Consider the following 24,536-nt stretch of genomic DNA (forward strand, 5'->3'; position numbering starts at 1 on the left):
CTTCATTCACGAAATATACCCTAATGTGTCCCTGTTCTTGATATACAATTACTGATTAACATCTTGGGTTTTAATGAGAAAATAAATAAACTATATTCAGCGGATCTATGTATTTATTTACTACCATAAAGAATCGCTGGACTGCAAAATAGTGTGTTATAGCAGACGTAAGGAACTATCATCCAATTTCTGGACACACACACACACACACTCCTATCGCAGATTTTTTATTTATTTATTGACCTGAGGGAAGGGTTCTGGCAGACCAATCACAGCGCTTGCGGTCCGCGTAGAATTGACGCGTTGTTACATTTTTGGAGAGGTGCGCGTCAGGCTACGGCGTAGGGTACGGCGTATCCAACGCGTCTATGCGTAGGGTACGCCGTACCCTCTGCGTGCACTCGACGCAGAAGTATAAATTGGCCTTAAGCGTTCACACACGCTGCATTCCTAAGTGTGAGCCGTCACGACAAGCTGTTCGTCCGACTATATTGAGTAATTTTTACATAAAAAAAGCTTTTATTTCTCATATATTTCTCTCTTTTTGCATTAAGTTCTTCCTGAAGAAGGTATTGTGTACACCGAGAAAAATGCACCTAACCAACCTATTGCTACGATCAGTGATGGGTTTCTGAGAGGCGGTGCAGAAACGAGACAGGGGACGATAACCCTGCCCTCTCGCCATAGCACATGACTGGGAGAGAAGAGAAGTCATTTCGATGGGGGAGGGAAAGTCAACGTATTTGATTAAAGATTATAAGGGTAAATTATTTTTTTAAAATTAATGAAGTGCACAGATAAATCAGTTATAGTAAACACTACAATGTTAAATATAAAAATACGAATTGTAAAATTAGACTTCATGCCGACTTTAAAAAGAAAAAAAAAGTGTATTTACTTTTTAACCTAAATCACTCATCTTGGCTGCTCTGCAACACCACGGATTACGTAATCACGTCAGAAAGGTCACGCTAGACGTAGACCGAAGTAGCGCCCCAAGCATACGTGCGAGGACTAATACAAACGCCCTTTACCAAAAAAGACTCCATCTTCAACGGCAAAATCGTCCGACATCGTTGCTTTACCTTTATTTGCTAAAGGACATTTGTGTTAGTCTTCACGTGTGCGCTTTGTAAACACGGGCCGGTACTTCTGCCTATGTCTAGCGTGACTATTACGCAATTCTTGTGAACCCTGTAGCTGTAGTTATAAACTGCTTATTAATGTCTATTAATGTTTATAAATGATTGAGCATGCAGTTATTATAAAGTGTTACCTATAATATTACATTTTATGAAAATTAAACATATAATACAGCCACAGGCGCACTTTTATTTTCATGCTCCTTCATGTTTGTCTGCTAGACAGAAGACGTGAGGCAGCTGCTGGTGTCCAGGACACATTCATTTTCAGTGAGCGTGGGGGATGACCATGGATCTCTCTCTCTCTCTGTCCTCTGACATTCAGTCGGTCAAACTGTGTATGTCTGTTAGATTCCCCCTGATTCATCTTCCTGATCTCCTTCCATCTATGTGCACATTGTTGTGCTCTGTGATGTCAGTGGGAGTTTTTCATGTGGTTTTATTTTCCATCGATCGCGTCTCTCACCGTCTGATTGAATGATAGGAGGTCTTAGTGGAGCGGCTCGTCTCACTCCTGTTCACTGCTTTCTTATTAGCAGTCGGGTTTCCCCAACCCACATCCCATTGCCTCCTGCAGTCTGATTGATTCAGCTTTTTCCCAGAATTGATTTCCATCCTCTAAACCAAAAGAAAGCCCCCTTCAGATCTCATTAGTTCACCATTAGTCCAGTAATTTAGATTAAATGAATTGTGAGAGAGCAACAGACGCAACAGTAGAGTGAATTTCAAAGGGCTCATGTCATAGTTCATAGTTTTTTCATCATTTTATTGTCCACTCATAATAGCAGTTTCATAATTTAGTTTTTCATGAGCATTTTCCTCCCTCGTTCTGGCGTGTAGAGAATCCTCTTGTTATGCATAGTGCAGTGTGGTGTTTTCATCATGCGTTTCCTCTTTTGTGTTTCAAAACTTTTTTGTGTTGTGCAACAACGTGCTGTGGTCTGCTACTGGCCCAAGTCAAAACCTTCTAGTCTCTTGATCTCTTGATATGGCTCGGTTCACTCTTGTAAATCTATCAGAATGGCCATTTTATCACTAGGAAATTTATCGTAAGTCACTTTGAAAAGTTGTAGCAACAGGATACTAGCCTGACGTCGTCATACTCAGATTCTAGTCAGAATATGAGTCTGATGCTGCTCCATTGGGCTGTGATTATGTGGCGTGTTTCAACCGAACCAGGAAAGAAAATGCCTCTGCACTCAATTGGATAGACCTACAACCAATCAGAGCAGCGGAGTAATGCTGCGTTCACACCAAACGCGAATAGAGCGTCAAAATCGCATCTACTGCATCTAGTTGGGCGCTTGAACATTTTGAATCCATTTGCGAAGTGAAATAGACGCGCGTTCAAGGCGCTCCAGGAGAAATATGTCATAAAACACCACTCTGCCTCTTTTCATTTTCATTTAAAATATATATTAAACATTAAAAGCCACACAATTTGGTCCAGGCAATGCACTGCCTACATTATCTTCACTGCATGTATATTTAAATATCCTTAAAAAATAAAGTTATGAAACTTCTCTGTACCCTCAGTCAAAACAATTTGGCAAACGACAAATTATAGATTCATGACACCAAAGATCGCCCGTTAGATCCACAAAAAACGAACCACTACAGAGACATCAGAGCCAGCGGCAGACGTCAGAAGGACTGGCCGAGGAAAGGCTGCTCTCTCCGATGTTAATGAGCGCTGAGCGCCCGATGATCGCCTGGATCTCACAACTCACAACTTTTTTTTAAATAGGCGTTCTCTTTATAAATAAATCACAGATTTGAGCTTTAAACAACTACATTCTCACCTGAAAAAGTCTTAAAACAACATTTTGTGGCACAATAGTAGTATTTTTTAATTATGTGGGGTTTCTCATCATGTCGCTTTACCACGTGACAGCAGCAAGCAGGCTTCTGATTGGTTAACGCGGCGCGAATAGACGCCAAAGTTCAAATTTTTCAACTCGGGCGTCAGACGCAAATTCACAGAAATGCATTGCCTGGACCAAATTTGTGTGGCTTTTAATGTTTAATATATATTTTAAATGAAAATGAAAAGAGGCAGAGTGGTGTTTTATGACATATTTCTCCTGGAGCGCCTTGTACGCGCGTCTATTTCACTTCGCAAATGGATTCAAAATGTTCAAGCGCCCAACTAGATGCAGTAGATGCGATTTTGACGCTCTATTCGCGTTTGGTGTGAACGCAGCATTACTCCGCTGCTCTGATTGGTTGTAGGTCTATCCAATTGAGTGCAGAGGCATTTTCTTTCCTGGTTCGGTTGAAACACGCCACATAATCACAGCCCAATGGAGCAGCATCAGACTCATATTCGTGTTTGGTGTGAACGCAGCATTAGTGATGTATGTTGAGCGACGCATAGTTGTCAACAGAACTCAACTGCACACACGCTGGAAGAAGTAGAAGAAGAAGATGAGTATACACAATCTTTGCCGGTGTTGTAAAAAGCATTTAAGGATACACGGAGTACTTACCAACACCATCATCATTTCTGAGAGAAATGGTAAAGGTGAACGCATATATGAACAAGTTCTCCGTTTAGGATTAGAACAAATTCAACCCAAGTGCTCTTTGGTGACGTGATGATTACATTACTGTTGATCATTAGTCCATCATCGTATAAAGCCCGCCCTGATGATTTGATTGGTCCGAACAGCTCTGGTTTGAGCACAGATGCTCCACAACTGATCAAGTCCAGACCGAACTTCCCGACCTCAAATGTTGTGGGCAGGGCTAAGTTTGGCTGGCATCCAGGCTAACAAGACACATCATTTGAGATTAGGTTTGTTAAAATTCCTAATCCTAAATTTGAACAACAGTATATGCTTGTTTTACACCATTTAAATAAGAACTAGTAAGGAATTTAATAATGAATTGTTGAAGCCAATAGCCTTGTGGGCAGAACTCTGACAAACACTTGGGCAACCCGAGTTTGAATTCCGACTGCATTTCCTATCTGCTCTCCAAACCGTCCTCTTTACAAATGTTTCTGCAGCAATTGCCTTTGCAACTTTTGACCACTTTTTCAACTTTAATTTGTGTAATGTTGCTTTTTGAGCATGAAAAAGATCTGCAAGGTTATAAAGTTCAAAGTCCACTCCAAAGGGAGATATTTTATTTAACAGAATCTACTTTTCAAGAACCACAACAAATGGTTTGTTTGGACTACAATGATCATTGTTTTCTGTAAGTGTTTTGTAAGTTCTTGCTTTTGTAAGACGGTTCAGTGCTCCTTGGGAAAATTAGCCATGGTTTTGTGACCGATTACTGTTTGAATTTCCTTAGTTTTCCGAAAAATATCACAATTAAATGATGGATAACATCTTATCTATAATGTATAAGAAAATTACAAAAAACATACCACTCTGAAACATCCTGTGAAATCCGTCCTTGCAAAGTCTGTGCATGAAATCAGTTCTGCACGATCCTCTTGTTTGTTAACATTGTCAGGGTCTGAATCGGGATCGAATTGGTTTGAAATTGACGCCATCCGTAATATTTACACTGGAGAAGAACTTGCAGTTCTCTTACGAGAGGTTCTCTCGTATTGCGTAAGTTCCTTACGCATCGGGAAAGTTTTCTTTCTTCGAGATTACTGAAAGACCCAAAATTATCCTTAATTTTCTAATATTGTCAACGCAGTGCGGCAGCCTGGCAGACCATAGCAGGCTATTCCAGCGTGCTATTGGCTGCTCTGCTGGCAACTGCAGCAGCCTATCGGTGAGCCCGCGTGACGTGGCGACCAATGAGGGCGCTTCGCGCCCACCTAGCTTCATTTGCCTACAGGTGGGGCGTGGCCACGTGTATATAAGCGGGGCTCACAGGCTGCATATTCGATTTTCTGTTCTTCAGCGAAGCTCTTCGCATCGCTGGATCTGGGACCCGCCGCCGTTGACCGCACAGCACAGCAAGCTTTGGACAGCGCCTGAAGAAGCCGGCTGCATTTTCGCCACCTTCAGCCTTCAGGACGCGGAACTCTTGCGCCTTCTCACCCGGGCTGTCGAGCAGCTAGGCCTCGAATGGTCTCCGCCGAAGGTGGCAGCACCGAATCGGCTCGACGGATGTTTCCTCAACAGTCGCCACCACGCGCCCACCTCCAGGACTGCACCTTTCCTGCCTGAACTTCACGAGGAGCTCGCGAAGTCCTGGAACGCGCCACTTTCCGCGAGGGTTTCGTCTCAAGCATCTTCGACGCTCTCACAAGTTGACGGCGCTGCTGAGAAAGGCTACAGTGCTTTCCCTCCGGTGGAAGAGGCGGTCGCAGCGCACCTTTGCCCGCCCTCCGGTTGGCGCTCAAAGGCTGCTCTCCCGTCCAAGGCCTGCAGAATGACGTCATCGCCATGCATTCTATGGCCGTGCTGCAAATCCTCCAGGCTAATCTCCTCCGTGATTTGGACGAGAAAAGCACAGACACTGAGCTGGTTATGGATTTGAGAAGCGCGACGGATCTTGCCCTCCGCGCTACCAAGACCGCAGCACAAGCCCTCGGACGCTCTATGGCCTCCCTCACGGTAGCTGAGCGGCACCTCTGGCTCACGCTCGCGGATATGCGAGAAACGGAGCGCGCGGCTTTTCTCAACGCCCCGCTCTCCTCGTCCGGCCTATTCGGCCCAGCAGTCAAGGGGATCGTCGATTTTGATCCGTCGATCGCTTTTTTCCGCTTGATCCGTCGATCGCTTTTCCGAGCTACAGAAGACGTCTCAAGCCATGAACCTCTTTCTGCCTCGACGCCCCGGCGCTAGCAATAGCCATCCTCGTGACCAGCCAGCGCCGAGCTCCGCGCAGCGCCCAGCGCGGCCCCCTTCGTCTCAGCGAAGACCGAGCGGCCGCGCCAGATCGCGCTCTTCCAGCAGAGGCAAGCCGCCTCCCCCCAGGGGACCCCGGCCTAGGATCGCGCTGAAGCCCGAGCCTCCAAAGTCCTCCTAGCTAGAGGGGGGAAACGACGGTTAAGTCCCGCCGCGGCCGGACCACCGCCAAAACTATTTTCCCTGTCAGCCCCCACCACTGTGGCTGCTGCAGATGGTTCTCACGCAGCCAACGAGCCGGCAAAACTGCCCTCTCGCCTGTCTACAAACGCCGTTTTTACGGCGAACCAGAGAATTCACAAAAGTTGCTTTTTTTCTGGTTGCACGGCTCACGCCGTAAACGTGCCAACTTGTCTGTGTTCACCTCTGCACCCAAGCACCACAAATCCCGTGTCTCTCACTCACATAAAGCGGCCACCAGCCGCTCGAGTGCCAAAGTTAGGTCACGTGTCCGCTTATTTGCGCCCACGCCTAATCACAACACGCTCTGTCACACAGCCACCCCTAACCGGTCATGTTCCACGCGTAAGAGTTGTGCCCGCTCTAACGCGCTCACACATTTTCGCGAATATTCTGCCCCCGGCGCCACGCGCCGCGCTACACACCATTTGTTCTCCGCCCAAGGTGGCCGAAACGACGAGTGTAGGGCCGCACACAAGTCACTCCCCGCTCGAAGCGGCAGAGATACAGTGTGTAGGGCGGCCAGCCATCGCGACCGATCGGCTGGCCCACAGCACAGAGAGCGCGCGCATTGCGCCCGCCCCTCCTATACAGGCCGTCAAACCCGCGAAGCGCGGCGTTTCGAGCCCGGAGGCCGTTCTATCCCGTGTGGCACACGCGAGAGCGTGGGAAGCCATTCCGGGTGCATCAGAATGGGTGCTGAGAACAGTGAAGCACGGCTACACTTTGCAGTTCGCTCGCCGCCCTCCGCGCTTCTGTGCGGTACAGAGACGAGAGTGAGCGAGGAAGTAGCACATCTACTTCGAGCGGAGATAGCCACACTGCTGTGCAAAGGGGCTATAGAACCGGTTCCCCATTCTATGAGCGAGTCAGGCTTTTACAGCCGGTATTTTCTCGTTCCGAAAAGGGATGGGTCGCTCAGGCCGATTCTGGATCTGAGGCGTCTGAACAAAGCTCATATGAAAAGATCGTTCAAGATGCTCACGACCAAGCAGATCCTCGCGCATATTCGCCCGAGAGACTGGCTAATTTCCCTAGACTTGAAAGACGCATACTTTCAAATCAAGATAACGCCGCGTCACAGGCCATTCTTACGAATCGCCTTCGACGGTCAGGCTTATCAATACACCGTCCTGCCATTCGGCCTGTCACTAGCACCCCGTATATTTACGAAGTGCATGGACGCGGCCCTCATGGACGCGGCCTTTGAATTATCTGGACGCTTGGCTCATCCTGGCACAGTCAGAGGCCGAGCTCCTCGCCCACAGGGCAGTGCTGCTCAGCCATTTGGACAGCCTGGGGCTCATGGTCAATTGGACCAAGAGCTCATTGGTGCCCACGCAATCAACCTTATTTCTGGGCTTGAATCTGGACACCGTGGCAATGTTAGCCCGCCTGTCACCCCTACGCGCGCGTCGAGTTCGACGCATGGCCGCGTACTTCCAGCCGGGCAAAATCGCACCTCTCAAAGTTTTTCAGAGGATGCTGGGACGCATGGCCTCAGCTGCAGCAGTGCTCCAGCTGGGCCTAATGCGCATGCGCCCGCTACAACGCTGGTTAAACGCTCGAGTGAACCGCTGAAACATGTGCGGTATGCGAGGCGCGCACGGCGTTGACAATATGTTCCCGATGCGTAAGGAACTAAGAGAACGATACTCGGTTACTTAACGTAACCTCGGTTCTCTCTAGAGAGGGAACGAGTATTGCGTTCCTTGCCGTGCGCCCCGCGGGCTTTTAGGCTTCAGAACTACGAAAACCGAATATGCAGCCCGTGAGCCCCGCTTATATACACGTGGCCACGCCCCACCTGTAGGCAAATGAAGCCAGGTGGGCGCGAAGCGCCCTCATTGGTCACCACGTCACGCGGGCTCACCGATAGGCTGCTGCAGTTGCCAGCAGAGCAGCCAATAGCACGCTGGAATAGCCTGCTATGGTCTGCCAGGCTGCCGCACTGCGTTGACAATATTAGAAAATTAAGGATAATTTTGGGTTTTTCAGTAATCTCGAAGAAAGAAAACTTTCCCGATGCGTAAGGAACTTACGCAATACTCGTTCCCTCTCTAGAGAGAACCGAGGTTACGTTAAGTAACCGAGTATCGTCATAGAGGGGCGGGACATTTCCCGATCACACGCTAAGTGGTGCCAATCACATCACACTGGGCCAGCTAACCATTCACAGCACACATGACCGATTTCAAAACATTGCATCATGAAGCTTCGAAGCGTTATGAATCAGCGAGTCGAATCATGATTCGGATCGCGTGTCAAACTGCTGAAATCACGTGACTTTGGCGATCCAAACCGCTGAATCGACTCCCTGATTCATAACGTTTCGAAGCTTCATGATGCTGTGTTTTGAAATCGGTCATCACCATATAAGACGTTATTTAGGGTATTTTTGCACACAAAAAATATTCTCGTCGCTTCATAAAGTTATTGTAGAACCAGTGTAGTGAGATGGACTTTGTAACGACATCTTTAGTGCCTTTTAAGGGTCTTGAGAGTGAACCGTGTATTGTGCCAATGGAGGCCTTTCTGAGCCATCGGATTTCAACTAAAATATCTTCATTTGTGTTCCGAAGATGAACGGAGGTCTGACGGGTGTCCAACGACATGAGGGGAAGTTTTTAATGACAGAATTTTCATTTTTGGGTGAACTAACCCTTTAAGTACTGCTTCATAGACCTTTAGTTGACTTATAGGACCTACAGTACCATGCAAAAGTATTTACACCCCTTTTTCACATTTTAATTTGCAACCTTATGCTAAACTGCTTTGAATTAGTTTTTTCACTCATCACTCTACACTACATAAACCATAATGACTGCAAAAAATGACATGCAAATGTATTTAAAGCCTCGAAGTCTCAGCCCCAAGACTTTTTGGGTATAATGCTATAAGATTTTCTGACATTCTTCTCTGCATATCCTCTTAAGCTCTGTCAGTTTAGATTGGGAATGATGTTGGACAGCCATTTTCTGTTTTCTCCGAAGATGTTCGATTGGGTTCAAGTCTGGGCTCTGGCTTGGCTACTTGAGGACATCCACAGACTTGTCCACAAACCACTCTTGCATGGTCTTAGCTGTGTGCTTACGGTCATTGTCCTGTTGACAGGTGAACCGTTTTCCCAGTCTGAAGTTCTGAATTCTCCGGACTAAGTTTTCATTAAGGATATCTCTGTATTTAGCTGCATTCACATTTCCTTCCACCCTGAGCAGTTCGCCAGTCCCTGCCGCTGAAAAACACCCCCACAGCATGATGCTGCCACCACCGCGCTTTACTGTTGGGATGATTTTGTGCAGGTGTTGAGCGGTGCCTGGTTTCCTCCAGACATGATGCTTGGAACTGAGGTTCATCAGACCAGAGAATCTTGTTTCTCACAGTCTGAGAGAGTCCTTTAGGTGTTTTTTCGCAAATTCAGTTGATTGTAATAATCGATTTGTTTTGAATAGATTATTTAGAAAGCATTTTTCTGTTAGAGAGCATTCTTGATCTCAGTATTTCGAAAGATCTAAGGCGTGATGGCATGGGCGCGCCATCAACCAATGACTTGGCATGTCTATACAGGCTTCAGCCAGTTGATACCACCCTGGGGTGTTCCCATAGCATTAGCTACTGTTGCAGCATCGATGTGAATGTATCAAAGGGAACATAATATATGTGTATTTTTAGCTGTAGTCATTAGTTTATTCTGTCACACTATTCACTCTGCCCACATTTTGTAAACAAGGATGATAGTCGGGTCAGCCTTGAGTTTGGGTTTTAATGATGTTATAGCTGTGGGTAGTGTGTATTTTTTCCCTCATAAAGCCTCATATCTGTCCCTGGTTTTTCTGTTTGCAAGCCGAAGGACACACAAGCTCGAGGGCACTGTTTAGACACAACGTGTCTCTGTAGTGTAAAATAGACAAAGTGGTGGCTAAAGAAGTGTGTGTGTGTGAGAGAGAGCAAGAGCATGATTGTGTTCTTCTGAATGCGCATGTAGGAGTGAAGGATGAGAGACTTAGCTCAGGGGATGCTGTTATGGAAGACCAAAGTTTCTAATATAAGCTCAGAATTTCAGACAGCAGCAGAAGATCTGAGACCTGGCCAATCCTGCGCTCCCTGCCAACCCTGACTTACTTCCTGCTCCTTTTGTTCCAAACAAATCCTTTAATCATGATTTTTCTGTCTTGCACTTCCTTTGTTCTGGTATTTTATGCCCAATCATTTTAAAATGCTCATACAAATAACTAGGGACTAGGGAGTCTGCAATAATGTTTATATAATGTGTATTCTTCTGCATGATGTTCAGGCCTGGTGGAGTTGTGTGGTCAATTGGGACATGGAAATATTTATTGAAATTCACCTTGGCTGATTGTATCAGACAGCTTATTAATATATGTAATGTGCATTACAATAAGTGTACTTTACTGTTTTGTTAATTTTTACAAAATGGGACTAACGTGTTTTACCTGGAACCAGAGGTGGACAGTTACACTTACTTGAGTACTGTACTTAAGTACACTTTACTTGTATCTGTACTTTACTTGAGTATTATTTTTTCGGGAAACTTTGACTTTAACTTCACTACATTTGAAAGACAAATATTGTACTTTTTACTCCACTACATTTCTATCAAGGTCCTCAAAGTCGAAAGTCGTTTCTGTAGCAGCTTTGAAAGTCAGTGGATGATTTTTTTTTGATCACTCTTGTCTAGGGTCATGTGAAGTTTCCCAACATTTTTTGAACACTGATCAGTTTGTAGCAAAATGGAAGAAGGTGGTTCCTCTGAGCAGTGTGTGCACCCATGGCCATACTTAAAAAATATGTTTCAGTTTTCTGAAAAGATTAAAGATTAGTTTAGTTGGAGAGGTGGTGGTCCAGTGGGTTAAACCATGGAACTGATATGCAGAAGGTTGCTGGTTCGATCCCAGCGGTCACCACCAGTGTGTCCTTGAGCAAGGCACTTTACTCCATGTTGCTCCAGGGGGATTGTCCCTGTAATAAGGGCACTGTAAGTCGCTTTGGATAAAAGCGTCTGCCAAATGCATAAATGTAAATGTAAATGTAAATGTAGTTGGTATACACTTGACGCATGTGTCATAAAATGTTCAAAAATGTAAACGTCTGCGAGAAAGAGAAGAGTAAACAGTGGGAGAATATCGGATGCGCATCAGTGTATTGGATCCGTGCATTTGGCCTTAAAGTGACAGCAGCTTTGTGAAGAGCTTTGTAACTTTTATACAAGTATTTAAATTAGTTTAAGGTAGTCGTATGCTAGCATGTCGGATGGAGCATCACTGACTGGCTTAAGCCACCATGATGGCATAATGTGCATTTATACAACAATAATAAAATAATTAATTGACATAAAAAATGAAATCTACTTTTGATACTTAAGTACTTTCAAAAAAAAAAAAAAATACTTCTGTACTTTTACTTAAGTAAAAATCTGTTTTTAGAACTTTCACTTGTAACGGAGTAATATTTGACTAGTAGTACTTTTACTTTTACTCAAGTGTTAGAGTTGTGTACTAGAGCCCTGCGCGGGACTGTTTTCTTCATCCCGCTCCCGCCCGCACCCGCCGAATTTCTGACCATTACCGCCCGCTCCCGCAACGTATGTGTTACACTCCCGCCCGCTCCCGCAATATGTATGTCCACTCCCGCCCGCACCCGCAAAACTCTGAGAATTTATTCCCGCACAATAATAGAGATGCATTGATTTTGTCTTCTCCCGTCCCGCAGGGAAAAAAAACACGTATTTGTATTGATATTATTAAAGAGATTCATGGGGTTGTTTGTTTCGTTTCCCTGGCCTGCATGTAAAAAAAAATAAAAAAAGACAAATACATTCAAATATAATTTCGTTTTAATCAAAAACTTTGCACATAAAAATAGACTGCTTTGCAAAACAGAAAAACAGATTGAGAAACAAAAAACAGATTCCAATTCGTCGGTCAGTTCCGACGTACGTCGAACGTGACCGACTGAAAGGAAACCTGAGAAAACATGCTTCAACAGAACGTAATGTGAACACAAAATAGCAAACGGACATTTAGAAACAATCCATTTCCACTCACTAAACTTCTATGTATTGTTTGTCAAAAACACCAAACAGTCAACTTGACCTGCAGGGAGTGCTGAGCGTTTTTGGTGAGGTATGATCAAGTATCTGTATTTGCCAGCTGCGCAATATGTGGATACATATAACGTTATACCGCATGATTTTGCCTACCAAAACAATTGAGAAACTTCTCCAAATGTCAGATTTTCCTTGTTTAGCTTTTGTGCTGTAAATACCTCGTTTAAGGTTCTTTTCTACATCATCTATTGACATCTCCATCATGTCGTTAGGCAACCTCCCTATCCCGCCGATTCCCGCAGTGTTTTTTTTAGCCGCCCATTCCCGCCCGCAGCAAAATTCAAACCGCCCGCTCCCGCGAGATTCAGGGCGGGACTCAATCCCAATGCAGCCCTCTATTGTGTACTTTGTCCACCTCTGCCTGGAACATTCCTTTACCCAAAGTCAGGTCATGTTCACACAGCGACAGAATACAGTTGTCAGTCCTACATTTGAGTCCTTAATATGGTTGCTTTCACACACACAGTTTGGTTAATTACCACATTTAGCCCGCTCTCTTTTTTTATTGCTTGTAGTGTTTCTTTGTTCTTTTTTATTACTAACTATTTGCTTGTATGTTTTGAAGCTATATTTAGTTAATACAATTGTTTTCATTGATTATTAATTTGTACGGCTGGGTATCGAGTTCGATACTTTTTAGGTACCGACCGAATTGCCTCGATACTATCGAGTATTGTAAAAGGTCGTTCGATACCACATTTCGATACCTAAGGGGTTAATCGGTGTCAACATCAGTGAGCCAATAAGCATACAGCATGATTGTCTGTGGGGGAACAAAAACATTAGTTTACGGCAGTTACGCCGAGGGACGCGGCTCGCACATGAGGCTGTAGTGTGTAACACAGGCACCGGAGCTGATCGCAACCACTCTAGTCAATGCGGAAAAGATGTACAAAAGATTAAAAGTGTCACTACATTTCACCAGGTTCAATGCCAACAGTGTGCAATGCACATATAGGCCTATAGAAAGCTTAAAATATATACGTTTAAATGAACCAATTCAAATAAAAAACAAATAGTTTGATTATGTAATGCGTTCACTACTGCGGTGATGACGAGTCAGCATCGTCAACTTCATCTTTGCAGCCAATACGGACTCAATTAAAAAACAATTAAAATGAATGTCTTCTTGCTCTTTTTACATTTATAAACATTAGGCTACTTTTGCCAGTGCTTTGCAGTGGCAAGCTTTATGTGTGCGCTTGAGCGTGAGGCATATATTCCGCCACCCAGTACCACCCTATATATGAGTCTTTGAGTCTGTAACAAAAAAAAGTTGGTTGGTTGAAAAAAAAAAAAAACCCCAGTTGGTTTTGGAATCAGTTGTGACCCCTTGAATCAAACCGAAACTTGAGGTGCCTAAAGATTCCCACCCTTACTCAAGAAATGACTGCACTTTTCAGTGTGTTTTATATAATTGCATAGATGTCCTCAAAAGTTAAAGGGGTGGTTGAGTATGATTTCACTTGTTTAACTTTAGTTAGTGTGTAATGTTGCTGTTTAGGCAGAAACAACATCTGCAAAGTTACGATGCTCAAAGTTCAAAGCAAAGGGAGATATTTTCTTTTATAGAAATCACTTTAGGACTACAACAAACGGCTGGTAGGGACTACAACAAGCTTCTTCACGGGTTAGGGACATCACTAACCCTAAAATTTACATAAACCCCACCCCCGGGAACACACAACAACGGCCATGTTGAGAAGAGGAAGAGTTGCTGTAGTCAGGCACATTTAGGAGTCGCTCAAGCTGTCATCCGTCTTTTACATTTATTGCGATATAGTCTGAACACAAATGCAATATCATGTCATAAAGCGAGATGACAACATAAGTTATAACCGTAATTAAACTAAACTATCCCTGTTCTCTCTTCATGCAGCAGATATTCTCTGGCTCATTTTACAACAGTTCCTACACAGACGATTTATAGATTATCATGACAGAATATGCTAATCGATGACTTGATGATAGTTAACTCATAAATTCATCAACCATCCCTTCAGAAACGTCCTGTCTCATTCTACATGTGGTCACTTCTTCTTGAGTCTCTCCATCGTCTTACTCCGGTTTGAACACAAAAGGCTGAACACTTTCTGACATGTTCAGTGTGTGTCTGCTTGAGATAATCAGAGCTGCTAACATGAGCTCTTGAAGCTCCGCCCTCTTTTGAAAGGGGGTGGGGAGCAGCAGCTCATTTGCATTTAAGGGGACACACAAAAATGTGTTTTTGCTCACCCTCAAAAAGTGACCATTTTAACATGCTCTGTGGGGTATTTTAGCTAAAACTTCACATACACACTCTGAGGACATCAGAGACTTATTTTACATCTTGTAAAACAGGGCATCATAGGACCCCTTTAAATAAACAGGGACACAACTTTCAGTCAAGGGAGAGTTGCTGCTGCGGACTGCTTGGGATTCTTTTGCTGAAATGTTATAATGCCGCATACAAATAGACAAGATTAATGTTGTTAAAAGTTGTTTTTCCATCGTTTTCTATGGTTTTTGTTGTTGATTTTGCATTTATTTTTTTCCATCTGTATGTTTTTACTCATGGATTTTGAAAGCAACTGGATCCCAGCATGTGTAATTTACACTTGCTTTTGTTTATGTTTCATCTACAGTTCTCCCAGAGAGAACATTAGTGTGTGTCAGGGTTATGTACCAGTTTCCAGAGGGAGAAATGATCATTCCTAGGGCTGCAACAACAAATGGATAAAATTAATAACAAACAATAATGGAAAAACATTTACAATCAATATTGATGAATTGAGTCTGCACGCTGTGCATGGAAAACATCCGCCAGTCACTTGACTTTTATAGTAGTGAAAAAAAACATTGCCATGGACAAAACATCTGTACTGGTTTGTTTGTAATTACTCACACATGATAGGCCGTCCATATGTAATTTAAAGACATCCACACATATGAAATGTTAAGAGGAATGAAATGGACTAAAAGAAAACATGCAAACCTATTAAAACTCCAATGTAATGGCAAAGCTGAATTTTCAGTCAGTATTCACTTCAGTGTCACATGATCCTTCAGAAATCATTCTAATATGAGGATTTGCTGCTCAAGAAACATTACTGCTGCGTCCCAATTCGCATACTATCCGTCCTAAATAGTATTCGAAAATAGAATTAGTATGTCCCAAATCGTAGTATGTTGAAAAGAGTATTCCAAAGATACCCGGATGGTAATAATTACTAATTAATAATAATTTGTTACATTTATATACACTGAAAAAAATGGTGTGTTGGATTTACATGATTTAATCATGTACATCGGTTCCACATGATTCAATTAAGTTAAACAAACATAATTTGTTCACATAATTTCAACATAATGGAATTAAGTAATTTTTAAGTAACCGAATTGAGTAGTCTCACAATGATTTTAATAATGCTCCCTAACAACAGTGGTGCACACGGGGGCTTGAGACCCTGCCTCTTTAATCAAAACACATGTTTATTTTTGTATATTTTTGTTGTCACTTGACTGATCTATAATACAGTACTCAGTAGCTTTCATTATATTTGCCAGCAATAGCACATCATATGTGCGCTAAGTGTGAAAAGCTCTTTAATGACATGTGCTGAGTCAGTCCACAGCCTGAGCAATCGCTCCGCTCTTCTCCACTATGGCAACCAGTGTCATTTAAATGGTTCGAATAATTCCAACATAATTAAACATTAAACACTAATAAACAATATAAAGTCTCCCCCTTTTTCTCATTTTGCCCAAAAACACATAAAATAACACTTAATTTCAACAATTTTACTCTAGTCGTCAAGTCCCGAGCAAAGCATGCTGGGAACTACAGTTTCAGCAAAAATCATTTTCGAGTACTTAAAGATACACTATGTAACTTTTCCGTCCACTAGAGGTCGCCTGTTCAAAACAAAGGCGTAGTTTGATGACGCCACGTTTGAGCGCAGAATCTTGGGACATGTGGTCTTCACCTCACAGCCGGTGGGAAACAGTCAGGATAGGACTCGGGCAGAAATCATGTTGATGGATGCGATTATTAACATTACTGTAGTCTGAAGCAGAGCAGGACCGAGTGTTGTGGAGCTGAGCAAGGCCGCAGGAGCGATTGAAGAGCGGGACTGTTATTATGGCATAGTCGCCGGCATGACTTTTATTATGACACGGTTGCCGGCGCCACTTCCTCTTTTCCAGTCATGAGTATGAGGTAACGCAGCTCTGTTTATCGTATTAGATATATCTGAGTGTGTTGAAAAGTAAGTTATGACGTTCGCTCGGCGGCTGCTATGACACTTGTTCACACTGCAGTGAGAGTAAAGTGTTTCACTGAATAAAACCGGAAACCGAGGGTCACGCAGATATGACGCAATCGACAGGCGACTCCCTCACACGCATAGCTCACACGTCCCGGTTCCTTGGTTAAAATAGCAATTTTCTCACGATTTACAAATAGTTGAAAACATTTGGGATATTCTAAGTACTCAACTGAACAAAATATATAACACTGGCCTAGTAGTTTCTGGATATTTTACTGCAAAAATCCTACATAGTTCACCTTTAATTGGTTCACATTCACCCCAAATAATTGAATCTAGTAGATTGCACATTTTAGAGAATTACATTAATCGAAAGCAATGAAATCATGTTTAGAAGAGAAACACAAATTTGTTGCGTAGATCACAAATAATACGATTAAGTAAATTGGACAACATGTGTTTTCCTGTTTTTTCAGTGTAGCGCTTTTCTAGGCCCTCAAAGCGCTTTACATAGAAGGGGGAAATCTCCTTATCCACCACCAATGTGCAGCACCACCTGGATGATGCGACGGCAGCCATATTGCACCAGAACGCCCACCACACACCAGCTGATTGGTGGAGAGGAGACAGAGTGATGAAGCCAATCGTGTGTGTGTATATATATGGGGATATATATATATTAGGAGGCCATGATGGACAGGGGCCACTGGCCAGGATGCCGGGGTTACAACCCTACTCTTTATCGAAGGATATCCTGGGATTTTTAATGACCACAGAGAGTCAGGACCTCGGTTTAACGTGTCATCCCGAAGGATGGTGTACTAATTCGAATGGCCACAACCCATTTCGAGTTGGACGAGGATTCGATTAGAACTACAAATGCGGATAAAAAGTGTTAAAAAACTACAAAAATGACGGATGTGCGAGTCTGACGGTTAAGTAGAGAGGTTTAGATTAAGGTGATTTATCAGTATTTAACCTGACGAAAAGATATTTATTCAGTGTTATCCACATTATATTTCACCTGCAGCAGCATTGAGAACTTTTGTAATGATACGTTTGGCCATTAACTTTTAAATGCATCATTATATTTAAACTGCAAACACATGAGGAGAGTCTCTGCATTAAAGACCCACGAATGGCGGATCAACGTGCGACTATATTTCTCTCCGATACGGTAGGAAATTAAATTGAATGTGGAGGATTTTTACTGTGACGATGATTGACAGGGCAGTTTAAACGGTGACGAGATGCACGTAACTAAGCAACAGAGTCCGTTAAAGTAGTATGTCTCAAAGCTTGCATACTTCTTCACAAAAAGAGTACATACTTTTAGGTCGTAGTATAAGTAGGCGAATTGGGACAGCATACTTGAAAACATTTGTGCTGCTTAACATTTTTGTGGAAACTGATAAATATTTTTTTTCCCAGGATTCTTTGATGAATAGAAAGTTCAAAAGAACAGCATTTCTTTGAAACTGAATACTTTTATAGCATTATAAATGACTTTACTGTAACTTTTGATCAATTTAATGCATCCTTGCTAAATTAAAGCATTAATGCATTTAACTCACACCACCAACAACAATGCTAAATCAAGAACGAGATTCATCAGTGATAATTATCCAACTCCATACATACATGTACACAAACTGATGGTGTCAACAACTCCTATTGTGCTTCCACCCCTTTATGAAATAGTCCTATTTATTTGAAGTAAGTAAAATGTATTTATATAGCACATTCAAATACAGAAAAGCTGCCCAAAGTGCTGAACACAAGATTACACAACAAAACAGACAGCATAAATAATATAAACAACATGAATTAATACACAAAACGCAAGAAAATAAAGATTAGTTTCAGCCTAGATTTAAAGACCATGGGTGAAGGTGCAAGGCGGATGTCCAGTGGCTGCTGATTCCAAAAGCGGAGGGCAGCAACTGCGAAAGCTCAATCAACCTTTAACCTCAGACGTGATAGAGGGACGTGCAGGAGTGCTAAATCAGAAAATCTCAAGGATCTAGATGATGTATAAGGTTTTTAATGTAAGATTGGTCTTAAGCAAACAATAATATTTTAAACCAAATCCTAAAACAGACCGGAAGCCAATGAAAAGAAGCTAAAAACAGGGTAGCATGATCATATTTCTTTGCCGAAGTCAACAGCCTTAAGTTCAGTGTACAGGAATTGTACTTATTAAGTTAGAGAAAATGATTAGATAACCACTTTTTATGTCATCAAGACAGTCCAGCAAAAGCTGAATAGAGTCACCAGCTTTCAAATTAAGTAGAGCTGAGTGTTATCCGCATGAAAATGAAAATACACATTAATCTTCCTGATAATACTCCCTAGAAGCATCATATATAAATTGAAAAGAAGCGGGCCCAATATGGAACCCTGATGTACCCCACTAACAATAGAAGCAAACTTACCCATCCTTAAAATAAGAACTAAACCACTGTAAGGCCCTGCCTTTTATGCCGACCTAAATGACGAAGAAGGACACTGATCCACTGTATCAAAGGCCACAGAAGCTCATTCTGTGACTGCCTGTGGTGTTAAACTCCTTCAAAATCACCCAGAATATTGTGGTGGATGTGCATTATTTGTCACTTATTGTATTCGGTATAGTAGTTTCATCTCCAATGCCTCTTGCCCTGATTTCCCTCACCTCTAATGTTCTCGTGGGGGTTTTTTTCTTCTAAAACTTAAAAGGATTATTGTCTGTTTCATTTTATGTGACTGCTTGTGGTGTTAAACTCCTTCAAAATCTCCCAGAATATTGTGATGGATGTGCATTATTTGTCACTTATTGTATTCGGTATAGTAGTTTCATCACCAATGCCTCTTGCCCTGATTTCCCTCTCCTCTAATGTCCTTGTGCTTTTTTCTTTTCTTTTAAAACTTAACGGGATTTTTTGTCTGTTTCCATTTCATTTTATATTATTTTAGAGTTTGGGTATTGATATTGACAAAAAATTAAATGTTTTGTTGATAGTGTTAATTATTAGACGAGTGTGTTATTGTGTTGGTACAGTACCGTGGCAGGTTTAGGATTGCCATAGACAGCTGACTGCCAGAGCTTTTCATATTCTTCATATTCTGTGTAGTTACTTCACAATTTAAATTGATTTTAAAATGTATTTTTTGTAGCTTGCATTTACTATTGCATAAATGGGCTAAAGTTTTGCGAGATAAAATAAATGCAAAATAATATCTCTGCAAAATAAATGTTGATAAAATGTTGATTTTAATATATAGAAAATGATTTTTAAAAACTAAAAGATGCTTTAAAGGGTTAGTTCACCCAAAAATGAAAATTGTCCCATGATTTACTCACCCTCAAGCCATCCTAGGTGTATATGACATCCTTCTTTCAGACAAACACAGAGTTATATTAAAAGTGTCCTGGCTCTTCCAAGCTTTATAATGGCAGTGAATGGTTGTCGTTTTTGAAGTCCATAAAAGTGCATCTATCCATCATATAACTGCTCCACACGGCTCCGGGGGGTTAATAAAGGCCTTCTGAAGTGAATCAATGAATTTGTGTAAGACAAATATCCATATTTAAAACTTTATAAAGTACATTATCTAGCTTCCGGCCGATTGCCTTCCGTATTCAACTTAGGGAAAAAGTACAGTGCCTCTCGCAGTTCAAAATGCTTACGCTTCGTCTGACGAGCTTAACTGGTGTGTAATGTCGTCAGGCGTAGCGTAAGCAGTTTGAACTGTGAGAGGTTTTTCCAGTTTTTTGTGCATCCGATGGTCAATGAATGAACCATGTACTCTTCATATGGATGATAAATGTTGCATCTCTATAAAATTACGTCAAAGACTCAAAATGGTATGTTGAAGTAGAAGATGCCAGCGGACAAAGGGTTTCAATTTTATAATGCTTCCCTATGCATTTCTTTTGGAAGATTAAATTTGGAACAAAAACAATCATTTAACCACTGGAGCACTACAGAATTCTCTGTAAGGGCATCTTAATTGAGAAGCACGAAAAGATCAAGCAGTGAAAGAATTACCACACCAATTATCGCACAGCAATTGGCTACGCAAGGCAATTTGCCAGTGAGCACCTTTGGATAAAGATGCATAGTGATCTGATTTGTGTTGTGGAATTGTATGAAAAAGCTGGTTGGTCCGTAGTTAAACATTGAAGCAGGCAGGATACATTGATGATTTTGTCGTGTGTATGTTTGTTTGCAGGGCTGAAGCAGTGACTCTTAATGACTGTCTCCAACTGTCATATCTGCCATCTAAGAGGAACCACATGCTGCTGTTGTACCCCAGAGAGATCCTCATCCTAGACCTGGAGCTCAGTCAGACCGTTGGAGTGGTCGCCATCGAGCGCTCCGGCGTGCCTTTTATACAGGTGTGTGTGTGTGTGTGTGTGAGGGAATGCAAGAGTCTGCATACCTCTAAGAGAATGGGTGCTTTTTCAGTTTGATAAAAGGATTTTCGTGTTTTAATGAACTACATTGAGCCATCTGACATAGATGTATCTCTACCGAACCGAACAGATACAGAGTTCTCGGTACAGTACACACATTGACACATAGAAATGCAAATCTTCTCAAGCGCAGAACCAAAAACAATTCGGTGCAAGACACAGAACGTGTGCACTTTAAACAGATGTTGTGCAGTGTATCGTCAATTTCTTTGCTTCCCGTGCACCATGAACACTGCTAAAATGCCACACAGATAGTGCTCCTCACATGAAGCACATTGGGAGATGTGACTATTTCTTCTTCTACTGAACGTGAGCAGAAATGCTTAAAGGGTTACTTCAGCGATTTAGCATTAAGCTTTGTATCAGTAGAAACCCGGTATTCGAATTATCGTGCTTCCCCCCCCTTATATCCCCCTGAGACGAGAGAATTATGCATTTTATTTCTGGAAGAAATCCTCCGATTATGCAAATATCGTAATTTTGCATCATCAGAGGATTTTTTGGCCAGAGGCTAGAGACTACAGCCAGTAGAGGGAGCTGTTCTGCATGTTATCAACCCGCCCACAGGGGAGAGATCTCACTCACAGAATGCAAATGCGCACGGCCGCGGCCGCTCTGCTCGGACATTCATAACGGAGCGGTGCAGAGCAAAGTGAGTGTTTCAACTTTTCAATGAATTCCTATGAAAGTTAAGCTTCCATAGGCATGATCTGAAAACGCGCCAGACTGGACACGCGCTGAGAATGACAGACGCGCTTACCTCAGCTCTGCTCAGCTCTTCTCTCGGGATGAATGAAATCTGACTCCTGCTGCGTTTGTGTCGTGACTTTCGTTCGCCTCACTCACACTTTATTGAAAAGACGCGTTCAGTTTTTAATTGTATTGTCTGTTCTCTAACTGAACGAAATTATTTTATTACTATGAATATCAAAACGATGGTGGGGCGGTGTCATGGTGGGCAAGTGATAACCAGTATCCGTGGCTTTGGGAGTGGTTTCGTAGGGCAGCGAAGCAAGTGCATTCTGGGAGTTGTTGTCTTTCATCCACATGAGACAAAAATACATTTTCTATCTTTTCTCAGTCTAGAAGGCACCAAATTCAAAAATAATTTCACATTTCTACTACATAAATGACCCAGGTTAAATACACATTCATCTTCCCAGCGCTGAAGTGCCCCTTTAAAGACACGCAGAGACTGCTTGCCTCTGACACTCATTCAAGCAGATAGAGAAGCACTTATCAGAGATACTGACAAAAGAATAATATCATCACTATAACTTCGGGCGAATCGCTATTGTTCTGTGTTGGCCAAACACTTCAAGCCCAAATACACTATATTGCCAAATGTTTTGGGACGCCTGCCTTTACATGCGCATTAACTTTAATGACATCCCATTCTTAATCCGTAGGGTTTAATATGGAGTTGGCCCATCCTTTGCAGCTCTAACAGCTTCAACTCCTCTGGGAAGGCTTTCCACAAGGTTTAGGAGTGTGTTTGTGGGAATTTCTGACCATTCTTCTACAAGTGCATTTGTGAGGTCAGGCGCTGATGTTGGACGAGAAGGCCTGGCTCTCAGTCTCCGCTCTAATTCATCCCAAAGGTGTTCTAACAGGTTGAGGTCAGGACTCAAGTTCAGGCCAGTCAAGTTCCTCCACACCAAACTCGCTCATCCGTGTCTTTATGGACCGACGCTTTGTGCACTGGTCAGTCATGTTGGGACAGGAAGGGGCCGTCCCCAAACTGTTCCCACAAATTTGGGAGAATTAAATTGTCCAAAATATCTTGGTATGCTGAAGCATTAAGAGTTCCTTTCACTGGAACTAAGGGGCAAAGCCCAACCCCTGAAAAACAATGGGGTTAATAATTAATAATCCCCCCTCCACCAAACTTTACACTTTGACACAATGCAGTCAGGTAAGTATCGTTCTCCTCGCAACCGCCAAACCCAGACTCGTCCATCGGATTGCCAGACAGGGAAACATGATCTAGAGTCCAGTGTCGGCGTGCTTTACCCCACTGCATCCTACGCTTTGCATTGCACTTGGTGATGTAAGGCTTGGATGAGCTGCCGGGCATGGAAACCCATTACATGAAGCTCTACACACTGTTCTTGAGCTCATCTGAAGGCCACATGAAGTTTGGAGGTCTGTAGCTATTGACTCTGCAGAAAGTTGGCTACTTCTGCGCACTGTGACCCTCAGCATGCGCTGACCCCGCTCTGTGTTTTTACGTGGCCTATCACTTCGTGATGCACAAGTTGCTGTTGTTTCCAATTGTTTCCACTTTGTTATAACACCACTAACAGTTGAGCGTGGAATATTTAGTAGTGAGGAAATTTCCCGAATGGACTTATTGCAGAGGTGGCGACCGATCACGGCCCCACGCTTGAGTTCTCTGAGCTCCTGAGAGCGACCCATTCTCTCACAAATGTCTGTAGAAGCATCTGCATGCGTAGTGCTTGATTTATACACCTGTGGCCATGAAGTGATTGAACACCTGAATTCAGTGATTTGGAGGGGTGACCCAATACTTTTGGCAATAAATTGTTTCCTGAAAAAAGCCCCTGCAAAAATGCTTCCAGCAACTTCACTTATATATAAGCTACTTCTTGATAACGCAAGCAGCGGACATGGCAACGCTGTGGATAGATATCTAACAATAACATTATCTAACTAATATGGACTTGAGTATGGAATTTCAGAGCCAAAACTGAGCCAAGTGTAACTGTATTGTAAGTAGGTAAATCTTTATTTATATTACAACATATTCTGATGTTTTATTTCTGGAATATGATCCCCAGAATAACGCCACACCGGTAACATGTTATGTGGCAGGAAATATTAGTCATTGCATCGCTGTAATATTTCAGATGTTCTCAAAAACTTAGCATGCGGAGAGCTAGATGTGTTCACTGATTAACAAAAACAGACATTAAAACATATCCTGTTAATATGAGGGAACAAATAAGTAAATCGTGGGAACAAATTCGTAATTAGTTAATCATATCTAAAAAGTAAAAATTATGTGAACCCCTTGCAGAAAATGTGAATAATTTGAACAAAATGCATGTTACTTTTTATTTAGGACTGTCCTGAATAAGATATGTTACATATAGTCCACAAGACCAACAAATAGCTGAATTTATGACCCCGTTCAAAAGTTTACATACCATTGATTCTTAATACTGTGTGTCGTTCCCTGGATGATCCACTGCTGTGTGTGTGTGTGTGTGTGTGTGTCCCTGGATGCTCCACAGCTGTGTGTGTGTTTTGTGATGGTTGTTCTTGAGTCTCTTGTTTGTCCTGATCAGTTAAACTGCCCAACGGTCTTCAGAAAAATCTGGAAAAAAAAGAAACACAATGCATTCCGGGGGGTGAAAACTTTTGAACAGGATGAAGACTTCCAAATTTTTCTTATTTTGTTTAAATATCAATTTTTTTCATTTAGTGCAGCCCTTTGGAAGCAACAGAAGATGCTTACATGTTTGCCGGAAGACAAATTAAGTTCAATTTACCTTGATTTAAAAAGTTTTCACCCCCAGCTCTTAATGCGTCGTCTTT

General features: G+C 42.5%; 1 protein-coding gene across 1 annotated transcript in view; it reads left to right on the forward strand.

Moving 5' to 3' along the window:
• wdr11 (WD repeat domain 11) overlaps nucleotides 1-24,536 on the forward strand; it is a 173,494-nt gene that overhangs the window by 22,743 nt on the left and 126,215 nt on the right. The window contains 1 exon segment of the mRNA XM_079843546.1: nucleotides 20,732-20,897. Coding sequence (XP_079699672.1) covers nucleotides 20,732-20,897 — 166 coding nt within the window.

Source organism: Gobio gobio (assembly GCF_949357685.1).
Source record: "Gobio gobio genome assembly, chromosome: 18".
Classification (NCBI taxonomy): Eukaryota; Metazoa; Chordata; class Actinopteri; order Cypriniformes; family Gobionidae; genus Gobio; species Gobio gobio.